General features: G+C 36.1%; 2 protein-coding genes across 14 annotated transcripts in view; one reads left to right on the forward strand and one right to left on the reverse strand.

Annotated features, from left to right (window-relative positions):
* Nucleotides 1-8,139, forward strand: part of FXR1 (FMR1 autosomal homolog 1) — a 59,972-nt gene extending 51,833 nt beyond the window's left edge. For 2 of the 8 annotated variants that reach the window (XM_084990394.1, XM_005670017.4), the window contains 4 exons: nt 1,545-1,745; nt 2,490-2,570; nt 6,228-6,319; nt 7,071-8,139. In XM_084990394.1, coding sequence (XP_084846520.1) covers nt 1,545-1,745; nt 2,490-2,570; nt 6,228-6,319; nt 7,071-7,241 — 545 coding nt within the window. In that variant the 3' untranslated portion in view covers nt 7,242-8,139. The remainder of the gene's footprint in view (nt 1-1,544; nt 1,746-2,489; nt 2,571-6,227; nt 6,320-7,070) is intronic. The other 6 variants (XM_021071240.2, XM_021071243.2, XM_021071239.2 and 3 more) reach the window with 3 other exon arrangements.
* On the reverse strand, nt 1,406-21,616 carry DNAJC19 (DnaJ heat shock protein family (Hsp40) member C19). 6 transcript variants are annotated; one of them, XM_084986560.1, is made up of 7 exons: nt 21,460-21,594; nt 20,580-20,631; nt 20,427-20,500; nt 18,956-19,035; nt 17,795-17,865; nt 16,166-16,243; nt 1,406-1,724 (listed from the first exon to the last, which is right to left on the reverse strand). In XM_084986560.1, exons 1-6 carry the CDS (start codon nt 21,460-21,462, stop codon nt 16,173-16,175), a joined length of 351 nt encoding a protein of 116 aa, XP_084842686.1. In that variant the 5' UTR covers nt 21,463-21,594; the 3' UTR covers nt 1,406-1,724; nt 16,166-16,172.
* Nucleotides 21,617-21,623: the final 7 nt, after the last annotated feature.

Raw genomic sequence — 21,623 nt, forward strand, 5'->3', positions numbered from 1 at the left:
GTTGCCAGAATGTTGTTGCTTTAGCATAATGGGCTGGGGAAAAATCGTCAGGGAGATATGGACCTAGAGTATATCAGGGATATAACCTTAACATATTGCTGTATGGAATTTTTAAGAAAACCATTCTTAATGTTACATGCCCTGTGACAATTTATATAGTATTTTAAATATTACAGAACACACATGTACATATAATTACATACATACCAGACATGCTTACAAATAAAAAGAAAATAGAGTTCCTGTTGTGGTTCAGCAGAAATGAATCCGACTAGTATCCATGAGGATGCAGGTTTGATCCCTGGCCTTGCTCATTGGGTCAGGGATCTGGCATTGCCGTGCGCTGTGGTGTAGGTCACACATGTGGCTCAGATCCTGCATTGCTGTGGCTGTGGTGTAGGCCGGCGGCTGTAGCTCTGGCTTGACCCCTAGCCTGGGAATCTCCATGTGCTGTGTGTGAAGTCCTAAAAAGACAGAAAAAAAAAGGCAACTGGATCAAATCATACTGCTTACGGACTTTGAAAAAGATATTCTGTAGTAGATCTGGTAGTATGCTTTGGCCCTAAGCTCAGTTTACAGGGTTTCAGGGAATTTTTTTTTTTTCCCAAGTACATTGCTCACCATTATCAAGGTTTATAAAATTATAGTATGCTGAATTACAACATATATGTACTTTACCTAGTGTTTCTGATTAATGGATAAACTTAGTGTCTTTTGCAAAGATGCTAGCTTGCTAGCTGTTACCAAAGGAAACTTAGAAAGAAAAAATCGTGATTAGGTGAATTTCTTCTATAATTTGGTGGAGGCAATAAATGCACATAGGTAAGATGGGTATTTTTTCCTTATGAATTATATCTTAAAACCTTTCCTTTCCTTCCCTCACCCCACCTCACCCCACTTTCACTCTTTGTTTCTGGAGATGGGAGTCCTAGTCAACATTCATTTCCATGTTTGCCTATAACCAGTTAGAATTTTAAACTTTTTAGTGTGCTTTTTTGTGTAGACTTGTTTTGCTTGCTTTCGTTTGTAGTAATAGACTTCTATTATGTCATGGAGTAGGGGTGTTGAGTCTTATTTGGAAATAATTCATTAACATTGGCACAGAGAAGTAGCAGCCACTTTGAATTCAGTTATGGAGACTAAAAGCTCTTTCTTGGAATTAATTCATATTAGTTGAATTTTGTTTTCCTTTTTATTTCTCTAGCCTCTGGACAAGGTTAGCTAGGAATGTGAATGTAAAATAGCATGTAATAATATATTGTTTCCTAATATGTTTTCAAAACAAGTCAAAGATAAGTGGTAGAAAAGCCAAGGTGTCCACTCATCTTCTACTTTAATTTTTCATAGCCATTTAAAGTTTTTTCATATTTGTTATTTTTCAGGTAAAATAGTAATACAGAAAACATTTTATCTGAAGACAGTATATTTTTATTGGGGGGAAATTGAAGTTTCTTTATCATTAACATAGTTCAATGTAGATCAAAACATTCCGAATAACTGCAGCTCTCTTAAACAAATATTTCTTGCCTCTGACATGCATATAGTGCTCAAAGATCCAGACAGCAATCCATACAGCTTACTTGATAATACAGAATCAGATCAGACTGCAGACACTGATGCCAGCGAATCTCATCACAGTACTAACCGTCGTAGGCGGTCTCGTAGACGAAGGACTGATGAAGATGCTGTTCTGATGGATGGGATGACTGAATCTGATACAGCTTCTGTTAATGAAAATGGGCTAGGTATGTAAGCACTTAGGGAAAAGATATATATTATTGTATAATATTGAAAATGTATGATGCTTTTTTCAAAAAGAAATTCCCAGACATATGCAATTCACAAATTGAATTTTTCTTAGTGTTTACTTCAAATGAGGTAGATGGCTTTGTGTCTCTTTTTACATGTCTAGTTCTCAGATTTGTATAGCCAAATTATTTGAAACTGGGAGGGTTTATTAAAGTGCCCTTTTGATGCCATTAAAACAGTACAAATATTTCAACTGCAAGGCACTTAATACTCTTAATGTTCCTAAACCAAAATTGGGCTTTCAGCTTGCCTCATTAAATATCATTATAAATGATACTGATAAGAGGTGTGTGTACTGAATAGGTGTTAATTCAGCAAAATTCAGGCTAAAATGTTATTAACTTTGGTAAAAACTAAACTATTAAGAGAGGAAAACTTCATTCCTGAATGGTGATAATTTATATTACGTCTTAGAGATCATTTAATCAAGAATTAAACCCTCTTAATTTCCAGATTGATAATTTGATTTTTAATCTAGTAGGAATGTTTAAAATAACAAAAGCATTTTTCTAAGTGGGTAATATGTATTATCTTTCCTCTTTAATTAAAAGTTTGTCTCGCCCTTTCTTAAATCTTTGAAGGAAGAGAAAATTTGGGGGTTTTTTTGTTTTGTTTTGTTTTTGCTTTGTTTCTTGCTGTGTTCTTGTCAGTATAGTTCATGGTGAACTTTGCAATTACAGATGATAGTGAAAAAAAACCCCAGCGACGCAATCGTAGCCGCAGGCGTCGTTTCAGGGGTCAGGCAGAAGATAGACAGCCAGGTAACTTGAGTGGACCTGTTGACAACACCAGGTCACAAGCATGAAAAAAATGTCATGTGTCTGCTTTCTAAATATATTATACTTACATGTACACATGTGTGCATATACATTCAAGATGTGCATTGCATAAATTGTTTACTCAACTAATAAGACTACTATTCTTAAGAAAATGCATTCTTCCTTCACACCATAAATGTTTAGTAACCTGTCTAATTAAACTAATGTTGTGTCTCAATTTTTTACATGGAAATACTGTTGAGAAGACCATTATTTTGGCCACTTGGCAGATTCTGCACAATTGAGTTGGGGCCTGCCATCCCAGGGACTCTTTGTAGATTGTGATTGAGGTTGATTGGCAAATCTGGAAAGCTTTTGCATGGTGCCTGCTTATTATATCTGGATTCAGCACCTCATTTTTATGGGAGTTCTAATACCCACAGTTTAAAAAAGTATAAATGAGAAAAATACTTGAAAGTGTCTTTTTTCTAATAAGAGGAATGCATGTTACGTTTTCGTTTATTGTAGTGTAATGCCTTTTCCCTTACACCTACTAACTATTCAAATTAATAGTACTTACTTAGTTTTAGAATGTTAATTTAAGTAGATAAAATTTTTAGTAACTTAAAAGAAACTTGTTTGCTGTGTCTATACTATTTTGAACATAATTCCATTTCTTGTGTACAGAGAATTACATGTATATTCACAATGAAGAAATTGTGTGCACCAGAAATAAACCCCTTTTAAACTAATCAATTTTGCATTCTTTCCAAAGCAAATTCTTGTGTTTTCCCCAAATAAAGAATGTAAATTCCAGTATCTTCAGTATTTTAAGTTTAGTGGTTGTAGAGACATTTGAGAAAACTGGTTTTAAGGGTATTAGTTATCATTCTTGAAAAAAAAAAGCTCATGTTTTAAAGGTAGTTGTAAATTTAAAATGAATTAAATATTGTCAAAATAGGTTTCTAGGAAATGTTTCTTACTGTTTTCTCTCTCTTTAGTGTTAGAAATATCTGTTAGATAAAGAGATTGTATTTTTTTTTTATTTTGAAGCTCTGGCATAGCAGTGAATGGTTTCTCGCCATATTTTCAAATTTAAGCTGTCAGTATGGGCTTGCTATTTATGCTGGATAAATTACAGCATAATTAACTAGGTGGATGGTGGTTCATTATGAAGTCAAAGGGTATGAAAGGACTAACATAAAGGAAATAGGGTTGAGAGATTTCTACATGGTATTAAAACTTGAGTAATTTGGAATTTTTAATAACTTGACCATTTGTGTTCTCTCTTGCAATTTATTCCTATTTTACTCTGTTCTTTGGAAGTACTGCTTTTCCCTTTCAGAATTCTTTGCCTCTCTCAGCCTGCTCCTCCCCAACCAAAACACACACACACGCACACACACACTCTCCCCACACACGTACATACGTACACACAAAACCGAAGATAGAATAGGTAGAACAAACACATTTTCTCCTTGACTCTGGCAGCAGTTCTAGGAAGGAGGCTTCTATCTGAAGTTAATATCAACATTGTCTGAAATAAACAATTACATACTTTGTTCTTATTTGCTCAAAATTTCTTGTTGCCCTTAATATAAATTAAGCAGTGAATACTGGCTTACTCTTCTTAGAATGTGACAGTATACTGGTGTGCAGTTGATTAACTTTGGACCCCTTAGAGGAAATTCTATAGTCCAAATTATGCTACACAGTTTGCCATGTGTTTGGAAGATACTGTAAATATTTATTATTAATCTGTTTTGAACTTTGAAGTGGCTTGTATTATGAAGATTGGCTATAAAAAGGTTTTTCTTTGATCAACTGAGTTTATTTTTAGTTTTACCTCCCTTTGGTGGGGGAGGGGCATTGGTAAGTTTTTACCTGTCCATCTGTGCCTATTAATTAATTGATAAACCATAAAGTATATTATTTGGTGTCTGTACATAGTGGATGAAGAGTTCTAAGAATTGTCAGGTGTTCAAATTTGGCAGTATGTGTGTTTATGGAGCAGAGTTTCCAAGTAGCTGAGTCCTTCCAGGTGTCACTGAGGGCTGAACCATGGAAACAGAATGAATTCATTAAGGTGCTCTCCAAACTAGAATACTTCCTATGATACTTTTGCTTCTGGGTGTGTAGATATAATATTGAAGTGGATCTTATAGCATCCCTCTCGCTCCAATTTTGGAAACTACTGTTAAATGTATTTATAAATTCATTTACAGTGAATTTGACAGTTTATAAAGCTCCTAAGTGAGTACATTGAGTTTCTTATAATGTGGAGAAGAGGCAGTTTGAAGACACAAAACATCCTTATTTAGAGGTGTTTCTAAAGATGTGTATTAGTTCTAAGTTGTTTCCTTAAGATTCATTTCATATTTCTGGAAGAATTCTTGGATCTTATAAAGGTGTTAGCATGTTCATGATTAAGAAACAATGAATTGTAAATACAGTCCAGCTTTTTATTATATCAAAATAATTTATTTTCATATAATTTGAACCTGATGGACTACTTCTCCCCATACATAGTGACTTTAAATAGTTTTAAATTTACTTGAGTTTTTATTCTTACATAATTAACTTGTTTCCGTAATTTAAAATACACTGGAGGTTCTAGTGTGGCACAGCAGGTTAAGGATGCAGTGTTGCTGCAGCTGTTGTGCAGGCTGCAGTTGTGACACGGGTTCTGTCCCTGGCCAGGGAACTTCCACATGCTGCGGTTGCAGCCAAAATCAAAACAAAACCCAACAACACTATATTTCACATAATCGGGGATTTTTCATCTCTAGAGAAAATAAGTTCTTTGAAAGGAGGAGGTTGATTATTTTGATACTTAATCAAATCAGTGAATCCTAGTTGCAAGTCCTTGAAGAGAAGGGATTAAGGTATAACATGAGGCCAGTACAGAGTACCTGCAGACTAGAGGTTGTTTGTTGCAGTTGGGTTGACAGCAGGGTGTTAGTTTGGGTTAGGCTTTTTCATCCTGTCCATTGAAAGACTGGCCAAATGGGGAAAAGGAGTGGTTACTGAATACTTGGTGGCACTTTCCCCACCATGATCAGTGTCCATATTTCAATATTTTTAGGTTGGTGTCCTGTCATGTTTAGTTTGCTTGCAGCTTTTTTTAGATCACTCAATGGTTTAATGAGAAATATTAAAAAGGAACTATAAAATACCACACTTGGAAATTTTCTTACTATGTATGTTTAGTAAATCTTTTACATCTTTGATGAAAATTGCAAATTGAAGCATGCTATACCATGATTTGCACTCAGTTTGCCCCATTTTTTTCCCCATCAGTAAGTACAAACACTATCTGTGCTTAGAATGCTGCATTTCCTTTTCTTGGTTGTGGATTTCTGTATCAAGCTTAACTCCACAACTATAAACTAACCAGAAGCAAATGGCTGGATTCTTGTGAAAGAGGACTTTAATCTAGGCTTCCTCGATCTCCAGCTTAAAATTTTCTGTAGTCAGCAGTAAATCACAGGCACATTTTTCAAGCTTTGTTTTTGGTTGGAGGTGGTACCCAGCTTAAGAAAATTTTGAAATTGGGTAACCCACCATTAGTTTATTTTAAAAGTAAGATTATTCTTTATCCATAAATAAACTTTAGAAATATTTTTTCAACACCTGTAATTTTTTTCTCATCTTCAACAGTCACAGTTGCAGATTATATTTCTAGAGCTGAGTCTCAGAGCAGACAAAGAAACCTCCCAAGGGAAACTTTGGCTAAAAACAAGAAAGAAATGGTAAGGAGAATTTAACCTGTAGGTTTTGTTTTTTTGTTGTTTTTGGTTTTGGTATGGTTTAGTTTTATTTTTACTTAACTTACTGTATGATCACTTGTTCCCCCAACTAGCCAAGTAAAATTTTGAAAGACTACTCTTGATTTTGTTCTTGGCCTCAGGTAACTAAAGATATGCATGCTTGAGCCTGAAATATTTTTTAGTTAGAACTCTATTAAATAGCATTTGTAAAATTCAGTCTGCCCAAAAATATTGGGCATAGAGACTGCTGCCTTAATTTGGGGAGCAATAGGCTGTATATACCTCTTCTCAGTGATGGATAAAGATCTTTAAAGTTTCACTTCTTTTAGATATTTTAAGGGGTTTGATATGTAAGTGTGAGTTAAAAAAAGGTGAGTAAAAGTAGGTGGTTTTTTGCTTTACTTAGGGTATTAACTGTTTATACCTTTTACATGGTAAGCATTTCAGAGGTTAAAATGAAATTAGGTGCAACTTTTCAGTAAACAGGTACAAATTCTTCCTGTGGTTTATGCACCGCTAGGTTCTAGAAATAAATGAGTTGAAAGATCCAGAGAGGTAGTGTGCAGTACATTGGTATTTGTTTTGAGTTTTATGAACGTCTTAATTCTTTGATCCAATGTGGTATATGAAACTAAAATTATTTATTAGCTAATTAATGTTTATGTAGCTATTTTCCTCCTCAGCTATAGATTTTATTTATTAAGAAGTTGAAAAAGTTGTCTCCCTTTGGCAGGCAAAAGATGTGATTGAAGAGCATGGTCCTTCAGAAAAGGCAATAAATGGCCCAACTAGTGCTTCTGGCGATGAAATTTCTAAGCTACAGCGTACTCCAGGAGAAGAAAAGATTAATACCTTAAAAGAAGAAAATAATCAAGAAGCAGCAGTCCTGAATGGTGTTTCATAAACTGAAGAAGTTCCTAGTTTACAGTTCTTTTACATTACATTTTACAATAGTGCTTGTACAAGCTTGCCAAAGATAGAATATGGATCGCCAGTCTTTACATCGCACTTTCAGTTCCTCCATTTGGAATTCAGAAAGGGGAGGGATCCTGAAGAAATCATATGTTAAACATACTTTGACACCTACTGTGTTAAAAATATATCATCAGATGTGCCTTGAGAATAGTATATGTAACATTAAAAAAAGTTGCTGGCTATAGGAAATGTTATTTTGTTTTCAAAATATGGCAGAGATGGGGGAGGTGGGTGGGGTGGGATCCCTAACGTAATATTCTTTATGAAAGCATTAGCTGCTTTTGTTACATTTTTAATATGCAACCACTTCTTCACCTGAGGAAAACTAGAATGAAATGCAGTCTAAGATATTTTGCACTGAATTGTAATTTCTTCATTAGTTTAGTCTGGAAACTGGTCTGTTTTAATGTTTTTAAAATGCTGTGTTATGTAGAGGCAAATCTGCAGACCACTGGAATACATTTGTTAAATTCTCATCTGCAGGGACACTGGGTGATATTGGCAGTGACTGTTCTGCATTGAGGCTTTGTTTGGTTTATTTATTAAAGTGTACAGTATTTAAAAAATCAAACATAGCTTTAGTTAAAACACTAAGCTGAATTAGTCATGTCCATTCAGACATAACCTGAACTACTGACTGAAAAGATCAATTTCCAGAAGGTTTATTCTGTATAAACTACATGTTAGTCTTCAGTAGTTATCTTTTCCTTTTCTTATTTTTCCTCCTTTTTTCTTTTTCTTTTTGTTATTTTTTTTTTTTTTGATTTTGGTTGTTTGATGTGCAATATGTTTTTGTATGCAGGTAGTAAATAAACTTTGATCTTCCATTTGCCGATTTTTAACTTTCTACTTTTTATACCAACTGTTGAAAAGTAGTTGGATCTACTTAAAGGCCTAGAATAGTAATTGCTTTTTAAGATGCATTTATTCTTGCTCATAGTTTTAAAATAATAGTTGGTGAGTTAATCATTTTGTAATAAATCCTCTGAAATCTTAGTATTTAAAATTTAGTTTGTTAGAATGATTTAGGGCATTGATCACAGATTTGATATTAGGAAAGTCTTTGTAACAATTCTAATCATAGGCAACTTTTGGAAGGCAATGGGGTAAAATCTAGAATTTTACTTTTGCCTTTGATTCTTTATTAAAGATATTTTTATAAAGAAGTATACTGAGCAGTTTTTAAATAAGGAATGTAATCTGATTTTTGGTTCTCAAGGAAATAATGTTAAAGGTTCTTATAATAATTGGATTTTTTGTAAATATTTTAGCCAGTGGCTTAATTTTAGGAAGACTACAGACTTTCACATGAAGTATTTTGCAAAATGATGACAAATAATGGTGGATTTATGGGAGGGTTTTGCTCCACAATATTATATAAAGACTACTGAGCAAGAAGGTGGCCCTTCTTTTACTTGGCATCTGTAAAGTGTTTTTTATGTGCATACTTTGTGTTAATTTGTTATGTGCATAAAAATGCTAAGTGATTTTAATTTATGACTAAAGGACAATTCAGGGTATAGTTAAACATATTTGCCACATCTGTGTGTGTGTGTATACATATACACTCTGGTATATACACACACACACACATAATTTATGACCCTAGCCCTCGAATTTATTATTATTGAGGTTAAGACGTGATACTAAATGCTTTTTCCTAAAACCCTGATAACTGAAAAATTTTAACGTACTGTGAATAGTACAATCCTTGAACTTTGACAAATATTATCAAGTAACTTTATACCCTAATTTAAAAAATAACGAATGTCTTTTTATCTTTCAAAGTTAAAATTGTTGGCCTTTTTATTCTTCTCAATAGTAGAGTTACAGATTATAAGGTGAGAAGAATTTTCATTAATCCCTAAATTGGTGAATGTGGCATAAAAAAATAAGATTGTTCATTTTCTTCCATGTAGAATAGATGGTCTAAAAGCTAAATACTGTTTCAATGGGAAAGGAAGAAACTAAAAACTATCTTAAAAAGTGGGTGTAGCCCAAAGAGTTCTTTAGAACTAATAACCACATTCTAGGAAATAAGATTTCATTTACAAATGACTAAACCCAGTGCCCTTTAAAAAATATTATACTGCAGAATTATCATAGACCCCCACTCCTTTCTTAATAGCACATGCTCAGATTCAGAAGTTAAAAGCCCACTCCCCAAAGATAATAACCATTCTTGACATGAGTAGCCTATGCTTATTTTGAGAGGGGTGCATCTTTTTTGGCCACTAGTGCATAAGATGTTACTTTGGGAGAACCTGAGCAAAAACAACAACAACAAACCTAAAATAGGTTTTGTGCAGCTTAAAATATTTAAGCATACACTTGTGATATTGTATATGATATCTGAACTAATGAAGTAAGAGCTGAGGTTACATGGGGGTAAAAATGATCTTCTGAAACCTTGGGAGGCCTAGGATTCTTGGGTTTGTCGCCACCTTTTTAAAGCCTTCCATGGGCCTAAAACTGCAGAATGGTATGGGTCTCTTGATCATCACTATTGGTAAAATTATAGTAGGGATATTTGAAAGTCTTAATTTTAAATAGTCACTGTACTTTAATGTGGAGTTAAGAGAAAGCATATCAAACCAGTGAGTTCCAAGAAAAGTTACCTGAGACACTGCTTAGGACCAGGCTGAGGGAAGTTGCTTAGTATTCTTTAAAAAGAAAATACAGATATATATGGGCAAGCAAAATAACCAAAGAAGAAAACACCAAGCCAATGTTTTACCCTTTTTTCTGGATCTCCATTCATATTAGCCATTCTTTTGGGCTGGGATCCCTCACCTTTATGCTAAGTCAGGTATTTTTGTAGCTGTTTGCTGAGTCTAGTATTCAGCGTGAGAAGGGTCTGCAAAGTTGGTTAACTGAATGTTGCCTTTAAATCTGTGTCTTCTGCAGGCAGATTGACTTCTTTGAGGTTGAAACCAACTAGTTAGTAGTCTCACAGGTAGTGGCTATAATGAGCTAGTCTGGTAAAGACAGATGAATGGAAACATTGTCATGCAGTAAGTCCTGTGTTAGATGATTAGTGGTTACTGGAAATTAGTAAAGGAGAATTTTATACTTTTCTAGAAGCTTCAAGAAACTTAGATTTGAATTGGATCTATGGATTTATTAGCAAAATTCCAAAAGGCAGGAAGTAGGATCTTAGTTGCAAAATTTTATTCAATCTTCCTATCTTTGCTCTTATGGTTTGGATTCCCTGTACCCTTTAGAAGGAATCCAGTAACAGTGAATGTGCTGATCCCTTTCTTAAAAAATTTTAGTTAGCTATTAGGATGTTTGAATAGATATATCACTTAAAACCTATGATTAACCTTTGATAGCATTTGGGTTTTATTTCAGGGAATTGTTGCATAAAGCAATAATTTGCAATCTGCTGTAGTTAAAACTTGGCAAGTGGTGGTAATTTGAAACTGCACTCAACTACAGTTGAAAATGTTGGTTATGCTGAACCATAGGAAATGGCTGGAACCTGATCAGTTTTGACTCACCAAAGTGACAGTTCTTATGGCTCAACCTAATAATACATTTTTAAGTATAATCGTTTACTCTAGAAATCCAAGCAAGGGTCTAATCATCCAGAAAACTCCTTATTACTGGATAAAGGACGTACATAGTCTATAAGGAAAGGAAAACATTAATTTTGGTTTTTTTTTGTTTTTTTTTTTTGGTCTTTTTAGGGCTTTACCTGTGGCACATGGAGGTACCCAGGCTAGGAGTTGAATTGGAGCTGCAGCTGCCAGCCTATACCACAGCAATGCCAGATCTGAGGCACCTCTGTGACCTGCACCACTAGTTGGGATCGTTAACCACTGAGCCACGATGGGAACTCCTCATTTTGCTGTGTGTGTGTGTGTGTGTGTGTGTATGTGTGTTTGCCATTTCTTGGGCTGCTCCCTCAGCAGAAATTCCCAGGCTAGGGGTCCAATCCGAGCTGTAGCCGCTGGCCTACACCACAGCCACAGCAACGCGGGATCCGAGCCGTGTCTGCAACCCACACCACAGCTCATGGCAATGCCGGATCCTTAACCCACTGAGCAAGGCCAGGGATCGAACCCGAAACCCAATGGTTCCTAGTCAGATTCGTTAACCACTGAGCCAGGACAGGAACTCCCTAATTTTGCTTTTTAAAGTGGTTTATCAGTGGTTCACTTTAGACTGATTCATCTGTATCTTCTGTATTGCTATTATTACAAGTACAAAATAAGGTGCATAGAAATGACCCTGGATAAAAAATAATGCAGTTTTGTAAGAGGATTTCCATTATTTTCTTGCCTGTTTCTTCCTTTCATAATTCAAAAAGATGTTGTAGGTAAAAGTACAAAATTGGGAGTTACTATCCTAAGTTCTACTAGCTTTTTACATTCCATATTCCATTTCATCCAACTAGAGAGGGCTAGACTAGGTGATCCCATAAGGGCTCTTCCAATAACTTGTGTCTAATCAGTTAGACCCTGTGTGATACTTAGCTGTATTCACCATCACATGTACTCAAAGAGTATGCTGAATTAAAATGATGTTTTATACATGTATTCATCCCAGACATTTCCAACTATGTTGGATGCAATCTAAAGATAAAGGCACAATTATTTTTCACTAGCAGTCTCAGTCTCAAGGCCCCATGATTAAGTATACTAGTTAGTAATTTCTCAAATTTGTGTTTCAGTGAGTGGTATTTTTAAGGGGTGGAGGGCAGAATTATAGGCATATTTCCTTAATGTTTTGTACCCTTTTTATTTGATCAATTGCTACTCATTTTCTAGGCTAGAGACTTCATTACAAAAAATTTTTCAGTTTTCCTAGATGAACTAATTTATACATAATTGTTGGCCTAGTACTCATACCTTAACCTCTTTGAGTTTGATTTTTCAAGTGGCTGTTTTCAGGTTGTAAAAAAAATTGTAAACATTTCACTTGAAACTCCATTAATTGAAGCGGCACTAAGGTCGCAGCAAGTGTTGACATATTCCAGATTATATGTTAACACTATTGTCAAAAATAATAGGTTAACACTGGATAGAAGCTCATCCTATATCCTGTTGCTAAGGCAACAATTGGCTCTAAGCAGATACATACACAGCACTGAACAGTGACAGCAACAAAAAGCAGAGCTTAGATCATTTTAAGTTTCCTGGTACTCAAGTTTACTCTCTAAAAACCTACTGTAGCATTAAGTGGGTTTTTTTTTTTTTAACTTTACCTCAGATTTACAGATTTTTCTTTCCTGTTCTTTGAAGATTTGAAGACAATTTCTAAATTTTTACTGGAATTAATGTGTGTAGGGGATCATTTCTGCTGAATAAAATATGACCCCATCACAAACTTGTGAGTGCAAAGCAATGTTTTAAAGGTCATTATCAACAGAAATATGTCTTAGAAATTCTCAAACAATTCAGTATTTTAGCCTAAAGTGTTTAAACTTAAGGTTAACTCTTAAATGAAGCACTCTGTCTCTGTTAATTTAAAAAATTACTTCTAATGGAAGGTTTTCTTTAGGTAGGGTGTAGATTTTCAGTATGCTGGATACAATATAGCTTTTCAGTATGGTATTGTCCAACATGTTTAGGTTTTTACCCTTGTGTTAAGATGCTGGTTATCCAGTTTTTCACTTCTCAGTGGTTTTACATCTGCCTTCTACCCATCTTATTTTAATTTAGAGCAGAGGAAATTAAGGATAGCAGAGAAAACTATAAAACCAAGTTTCTAGAACCATTATATATAGATAATGGGTTTGTGTTCCATCTACTTTAGTTCTCAATTAGTTTGGTGGGTCTGCTGGGATACTGATCGGCGTGACTTGTTTAAATGCTTCTGTAGATATTCACGTCATTTGTAAAATATTTGAAGGCAAGGTAATTTGCTTAAAATTCTAAGGGTGGGAAAAGATTTAACTTCAGGATTAACTCATTACAGCCCCTTTTCATCACCAGCAAAGCAGCTTTATAAAGTAGTGTAGGACTCCTTAATGTTAATCCAGGGCCCAGTGAAGGCAAGAGGGAAAAGGGTAAGTAAGGAAACAATGTGTAGTATGCCAGTTCTAAATGTTAAGGCTGTGGCTAGGCATGTCCCACCCACCCCCAAACATATCTACTAAGGACTAATACAAACAAATTACAAGTGAGCATAGTAAACTGAAGATACTCAGGGCTTACAATTTCACTAGCTGTCTAATGTTAGCATTTGCTCTAGTTTTTTCATCTTGCTATCCATAAAAGGTGGAGGAATCTTAATAATCTAAGTTGGCTATAATTTTTTTTCCCATTCTTACATGAGGAAGCAGAGCCTAAGCACATGTGTGCTTTGCTCAAGGTTGCCTGGCTGTTATTGCAGAAGTTCGATGTGAAACATGCACCTTCTGTTCCCTGGTGCTGTAATCAACTATATCTTGCTCTTTTTTCAAAAAAGTCTTTATCTGAACCGACCAACTGATAAAACAGGCCTCAAGGCAGAAGTTTAATGAAAAGTACCAACCTCGCATCTCAGTACCACCAAGGAAAACATCCCTGGGTTATTAGATTTGCAGAAGGGACCACGGTGTAGAGGTTAACAGCACTTTGGGTTTGTGAAAGATCAGCCTTCTCATTCAGCAATGTTGCTTTGGGCAAGTTTCTTCACCTCACTGAACTTAAGTGTTATGAAATGATTTAGGGGAGATAGATACTTAGCACTTTGCTAAGCACATTGTAAGTCATCAATAAATGTTAACAATACACAAGTATTTTGTAAGAAAATAGCATTAAAAGATGAAAGCTCTTGTATAGGTGATCATACTTGCATCAATTATGATCTGGAGCCCCCAAATAGATGACTTTTCTCCCCCAAGAAAAATGGTAGGTTTTTCTAGTACCCTTCGAAATACGGATTCTTCTACTTGAGAAAGGTAAGCGCAGAGAAAATAAAACTGACTACCATGAAAGAAAAATGTGCTCTGCTGTGCTCCTTAGTATTCTTTTAAAATGGTTTCCATTGTCTTAATACTCGTCTTAAAACAAGTACGCTATTTTTGCATTAAACACTCAAAAGTCCTACTACATGAAATTTTCCTTTTTAAAACTAATGCTTGATTTCCTGTGGGCATTATTTTCTATTTGAAAAAATTGCTTTTTTAGTTTATGCTCTCTCTTAAAACTCTTCATAGAAACATTTGATTAGTCTAAAGGACTGAAATAAAAGGTTAGAAAACAGTTGATCTTCATTATTAGCAGATTCCTTACTTGCAAATTCACCTATCCGCTAAAATCATACTCCCAAAGTCAACAATTGAGGGAAGTGCTTTCCTGGTCATAGGTGGACAAGCAATGTGAAAAATTTTAATCACCTGATAGCCACAAAGTAATGTCTGGGCTTATTTTAGTTTTCCTTCTATAAATAAGCATCCTTTTTGTGGTCCATTTTGTGCCATGCTTTTCACATTTCTGTCCTTTTTACCATTGATTTCCTTGTCTGTGATGGCCCCCAAGCTTGGTGAACTACTGCTGCCTAGAATTCCTAAATGCAGGAAGGCTGTGCTATGTTAGCATGAGTTACAGCATTGTTGGCTGTGCACTGAAATGTTAATCAATCAACAGTATAAAATACGGTGCCTTACACAGAAACGCAGGGGAAAAAAAAGGTTATATATTGACTGGTTAGCAAAAATGTGACCAGAGGCTCACAGGAAACCTGTACTTATTCTAAGAACAGGGTTTGGTATTCACTAATTTAGTATTCTCAGTGGCTACAGAACACTATTTTATATAACAAAAACCAACTATACCTTCACACCCCCTTGTCCCTGGAAATAGTGAGTTGCTGAAGTTCATACTCTTAAATCATAGCTAATGGACTTGATCAGATTTTAGACAAGGAAATAGGATGGAAAGTAAAACCAAAAGAGCAGATACACCCTCCCCCCCTGGAAATGTCCTTAAACAGATTCCAATGACCTCTTATTTTGATCTTGAAAGTCTTTGTGTTCTCCATTAAGAACTTTGGAATGATTTAAGACAGTTTAGGAATGGCAGGTAGTATAATTTACCTCAGAACTGAAAGTATTCTGGGTAACTACAAATTAGTTATCTTAACCTCAGATATTTTATGTGAGTCAAAAGCCATTTACCCTCAAATATCACTTAAATACATCAGTGTATGAATTCTCAAGTCTTTAGTTTTATTTTGATAACTAAAGGCATCTCTGTTTTTACTTTCACTAATTGTGTTTTTAACAAATGTAAAATGATTACATAAAATAACTAAAAATTTTATCAATGGTCAGTCTTTAAGGAGTTAGCTAAATGTAGTATTTTCTCGATTTAAAAACAAGACTGGTACACACAAATCTTTATCATATTGTTACAGTTTTTAATGTATGAAACCAGAGATAAATACATACCTAGATCAATTTCTTAGGTTAAAGTTGTGGCTAAATTTCACTTTGAATTGGCTAGGGGAATCCTCTGTTCTTTGAACAGCCTTCCTTCCTAGTTAGATGAGTTCCTACTCTAAAAACTTTTGCTAATTCCATCATAATATTTATCACACTGTATTTTATTTATCAGTTTATCAATCTCCCATCAGATTGGAGACTCCTTGAGAGCAGGGACTCTTTGTTCACTTTGCCTTGAAATAGGTACTGGATTACTTGCCAAATGAGTAACAAAAAATTGTATTTGAATAGTATGTTTTATCTGTATCATGTATTAACCCGCAAATATTCTATAATTAATTTAATATCCTCAAATTTAAGCCAAAGCTTTGATTTAGCTTGTCCTAAATCACTTAAAGAATTTGTAGCTTTGAGGCATTTTATTATAAAAAGCTAGTACTCACATACATAATCAAGAACTTAAAAATTCATCATACATTTACTTCATTTTTTAGCTTGACCTTCTAGTAAATCTTTAGCTTCATTGATTTTGGCCGCTATATAAGGAGATCCTCCTACAGGAAGAAAGAAACAAGGAATAGTTATATATGGATTCTCAACTTCCGCTTGGTGAAAAGCTATTCTCTTGTTTCAAGGATCATTATGCTTATCTAAGAGGTGAAATGAGCAGAAATGGCATTTTGATTTTTTAAAATAACCATGACACGAACTGGATAAAAAATACATGGTTAATAAATTTGACCAAGGGAAGTTGCCTTCACAGCTCAGCGGTTAACGAACCAATTAGGATCCATGAGGGTTCAGGTTCGATACCTGGCCTTGCTCAGTGGGTTAAGGATCTGGTGTTGCCAAGAGCTGTGTTGTAGGTCGCAGATGCCACTTGGATCCTGTGCTGCTATGGCTGTGGTGTACGCTGGCAGCTGTAGCTCTAATTCAACCCCTAGCCAGGGAACCTCCAGATGCCACAGGTACAGTCCTTTAAAAAAAAAAAAAAAAAAATTTGACCAATGGGAAATGAGGTAATTCACATGAAAGGAGAGTTCCACAAAAAACCGCCACCTTTTGAAAAAAGCTTAAATTAATAGATCAAAAAAAGTTCTTATGTGGCTTTGAAATAAACTTTTTCATGAAGATTACAAGCCATAAATAAACACCAATGTATTATGCTGAGTTATTTTAAAACCATGAAACTTTCAGAGGGTTCTGAGCTTTTTTGGAAAGACCCCAGTTTGCTTTAGATCCTTTTTCTGTTCTTCAAAGTTTCTCTCTTTTCCTGCTATTAATGGTCCGTTCACAATGTCACCTACAACTACTTTTTACTAAACTCCTGGAGCAGTGATTCTCAAAAAAGTGTAGCCCCCAGACCAGCAAGTATCAGCAATCAGTAAGAAGATAGCTTACTAGAGATGCAAATTTATGGGTTTCATTCTAGACCTGAATCAGAAGCTCTCCAGTTAACACAAGCTAAATTTTGTAAAAGGGGTTACTGTAGTCAGATACCAAGCAATTAAAACCCTGTTTGAACTCAAAATTCTTAATGACAGGCCTACTCCTATGAAAGTAAAAGTAGTTGAACACTGGAACATGGATACTGTGGTCTATATTTTGGTATTCCATTTGGTCTTTGAACACAGCCAAGGCTGCTTAGTTTATTAGAAACAAGTATTTCCTTTAAGTTTCCAAATAGGTTAGCCTCTGGTTAAGGTCTCAAAGGAGAGAAAAAAACTTAAACTCTGAGTTAGAGCAACTGAAATTCAACATTTTCTTTACGAATATAGGCCGCCCACCCCTCAGGAGTATTAGTAGTATTTAAGACTTGCTATTGGAAGTCACATCACAACTGCATATCTCAAAACATGGTTTATGCTTATCACTGTTTCCAAATTAAAGGAGTTATTAAATCTGCTCATTAGTCTATAAATTTTTCACTCAAAATTAATTCTTTTGAGATAACAAAACAAATGGATACAGCTTGGGAGACAGTGCTCACAAAGAGATGTAGGCATTTCTTTTATAATAATCGAGAATTGGCTATAAAATTATCCCACCAATAACAATTAGTCACTCCCATCGGCACTATTAGCAATAGTTTAATGACTACTTACCCTTGTCTGGGTGATTTAAAAGCATAATTCGTCGATGAGCATCTCTTATTTTTCCTTTATTGGCAGTAGGGCTAATTTAAAAAAGAAAAAGTATTGCTTACTTCAGACTAATTCTGGGTCACATTATAAAATGGTACTTTAAAAGGTCAACTGAAGATACTGTGAAACGAGTAAATGAACATAACAGTATGAAAAGCCATTTAGAGAGTTCCCATCATGGCTCAGTGGAAATGAATGACTAGTGTCCATGAGGACTCAGGTTCAATCCCTGGCCTAGCTCAGTGGGTTAAGGATCCGGTATTGCTGTGACTGCTGTAGGTTGCAGATGCAGCTTGGATCTGGCCTTGCTGGGGCTGTGGTGTAGGCTGGGGGCTACAGCTCCAATTGGACCCCTAACCTGGGAACTTTCATATGCTGTGGGTGTGGCCCTGAAAAAAAAACTATTTAGGAAACTCTTTTCTAACATAAGGAAGATGAACATTCTGAATCACAGAACTAAAGAGAGCTCCTTAGAAAAATAAATAGGGAAATCTCAAATACTCAGTTGAACCTGAAACTATTCACTACCATAATCCTTTTATTGAAAAGGAAAGCATGTTTAAGTATTTGGAAATGAAGGCAGAATTTCACCACAAAAAATGTGTTACTCAGAGAATAATACTGAACACTGTGACTATCTGTTGAAAAATCTACCTTCAGTGAGTTAAAATACTATGTGTCAATGTACCTTCTTGTTGGACATTGTAGGAAATGTTCAGATTTTCTTTTCTTTCTTTTTTTTTTTTTTTGTCTCTTGTCCTTTTTTTTGGGCCACACCTGAGGCATATGGAGGTTCCCAGGCTAGGGGTCAAATCGGAGCTGTAGCCACTGGACCAGCCAGAGCCACAGCAACACCAGATTCGAGCCAAGTTTTCGAGCTACACCACAGGTCACAGAGACACCGGATCCTTAACCCACTAAGCAAGGCCAGGGATCAAACCTGCAACCTCATGGTTCCTAGTCGGATTCTTTCTACTGCGCCAGGACAGGAACTCCGGAAACGTTCAGATCTTAAAAATGTACATGATACAATAACTCCTTCCTAATAAAAAGGTTTTTCTTACATTTGCTTATAGCTCTAAAGTTGAAGGAAAATATTAAAAATATAAGAAATTATTTTACCTTACACCTAGTATCAATGCTGCTTCCCGTTTTGTCATTTTGGGTTCAAACCCACCTCTGTAATAGCCACCACTGAAGGCCTGAAAGAGTAAATGCATTTTAAGATTATTAAAATAAGATGAAAATTATTTTTAAAGTGTAAATATTTATAGAACCAGCAGAAAACTGAAGACATTTCAGAGAACTTTAAGTGCAATTACCATGGTATTTTAGCTTTATTAGTAGAAACAAATATTTTAATGATCATTATAGATCCACCTCCCACCTCCCTGCGAAAACCTAAGCTGTCTTAAAGATACAAAACAACAGTGCCTCAAAGCCAGTTCTTCTGGGAGTGAAGGGAGGGTTATTTCTTTTCTTTTCTTTTTTTTTTTTTTTTTTTTGCCATTTCTTGGGCTGCTCCTGCGGCATATGGAGGTTCCCAGGCTAGGGGTCGAATCAGAGCTGTAGCCGCTGGCCTACACCACAGACACAGCAATGCGGGATCTGAGACGCCTCTGCGACCTACACCACAGCTCATGGCAACGACGGATCCTTAACCCACTGAGCAAGGCCAGGGATCAAACCTGCAACCTCATGGTTCCTAGTCAGATTCATTAACCACTGCGCCACGACGGGAACTCCGGGAAGATTATTTCAAGTTAGCCACATTATAGATAAAAATTTGATCTCAGAATATGACTTTTTTGTTGGCTGCACCTGCAGCATGTTAAAGTTCCCGGGCCAGGGATCAAACCCAAGTCACAGCAGCCACCTGAGCTGCTGTGGTGACAGCCAGATCCTTAACCTGCTGAGTCAGAATATGACTGTTTTAGAACAAGTTCTTTAAGAAGAGAATTTAGATATCTTTTGAGACAAGTAAGTCTAGGATATTTTGAGGTTCAAGGCAACTACTCAAATAAGATTTTAAGATATGTATTGAGAAAATCAGGCTATTACGTTCACTGACCTTAGTATGTCAAAACTCGTATTAGTAAAGCCTACCATCTGTGTCACATTCAAATTCATTCTGAATTTTGACCACAGAAGGTATCATCATTACATCCAGTCATACTTTAGAGCCTAGGTAACTGCAGTGTTACTCAAGTATCACGTCAGGGAGTGCCAGACCACACAGTAAAGATGGATCACTTCAGGTTCTTTGATCCCTGTGTTTGTGATGTAGAGCAGTTTAAGGATGGCAAAAATGTGGACAAATGATAAAGATAACCATATGTAAACAATAAAGTGATATTAACTTTCATGATGCTAAAACCTCTTCCCCAAATCCATTACACATAACATTTAATTTTTTTAGGGCAGCACCACTACAAAGCTCAGAACTTGTAAACCTTCCTTGTGGAAGGCAAGAAAAGGGGTCCAAAGCTATCACTCAGAACTTCATGGATGTCTGGAGATTTCACCCTCTTCAAGTGTGGTTCTAGGCCTCATACACAGATAGCAAAGAATTAACAAAAATGTTTAGTCTTACAGATTTTGGTAGACTTTGAAAAACTTGTTTTACTTGAGGTTCCATATGCTTCATGGCTTGTAAAGCGTAACGGCCTAAAAACAAAAGCAATAAAATAATTAAGAAATCTCCAACCTCCCCTACTTCACTTCCACACCCAAACCATTAACGAACCTGCAAATCCTGCAGCAGCAATGGTCAGTCCAACTGCTACCACTGTACTAGCCTGGTAAGGGGAAACAGAGTAAGCATTTATTTCTCTGATTCTCACCCTTCCCTATCACACCCATTTCTCCATTCCAACTCATTACAAGTTTTATTTCAATGGGAGAAACAACTTTTAGGGTGAAAAATATTCTGCCCAATGATCCTGAAAATTTTATATCCAATGCACTGTGAAGGAATGGGATTTTAACTACGGAAGAAAAAGGAAAATAGATTTGCTTATTTACTTTTACAAGAGTGAAACGGATTATTTCCCTCCCCTTGAAAAAACCTCTCTTTCACCTTTTGGGTAAGTGAAGTCACATTAAAATTCAATCAAGAGCAATGGAAATAAAGTTTCTACTAGAAAAGGAAGAAATGTTTACAGAGGATTCCTAAAAAATTCTGATAACGCATTTTCAAAGTTAAACATGGGCTTAACTAGGCTGGCTTTTCATAGATAGCCCTTTCGGGACCAACCTGCCTCACGATTACAGAACAAAAAAGAACGCCAAACATGTCCTGGAATGGAGAAGAGGTGTATCAGCAAGAGAGCCAAGGGGAAAGACAGAGCAAACTACACAAAGGACTGTGAGGATGTTTTAGGGAAATGGCAGGCATAATCCACTGCGTTTCTACCAATCTCCGAACCCCAAGTACGGCGGGCACAAAGGCCCGAAAACAAGGGTGAGCCAACAGCTCTGTGTTCTAGAGAGGGTGACTCCCCAGGGAGCTACACCCCTAGCCCAAAGTCGCATTAGGGTGACAACTGAAGTTCCTCTCCGAGACCGTGAGCTGAGGTCGAGGCCTGGGCGGGAGATTGCTTAGGAGGCCAAATGGCCGCACTCACCATGGCTCCTGTTCAGCTCCCCTACCTCCACCGGGATCGCGGTTCATCACAGCCCAAGTCCCTAGCACAAAGTGGCGAGCCACCACCAGCAAGTACAAAACGCTCAGACACGGGCGTCCCAGGAAATACGGCAGTGGCGGCCGTAAACTAGGCCGGAAAACTGT

The sequence above is a fragment of the Sus scrofa genome, chromosome 13 (assembly GCF_054392235.1).
Source record: "Sus scrofa isolate SSC_HxYL_T2T_F1_AM1 chromosome 13, Sscrofa_HxYL_maternal_Yorkshire_Landrace_v2.0, whole genome shotgun sequence".
Lineage (NCBI taxonomy): Eukaryota > Metazoa > Chordata > Mammalia > Artiodactyla > Suidae > Sus > Sus scrofa.

Excerpts from the sequence above, each read along its gene's own strand:
- DNAJC19 (XM_084986558.1), bottom strand. Across the intron at positions 17,866-18,955 it reads GCATTGATACTAGGTGTAAG|CCCTACTGCCAATAAAGGAA; the intron begins GTAAAATAATTT and ends TTTTTAAATTAG. Across the intron at positions 16,666-17,794 it reads TTTAAATCACCCAGACAAGG|GACTGTACCTGTGGCATCTG; the intron begins GTAAGTAGTCAT and ends TTTTTTTTAAAG.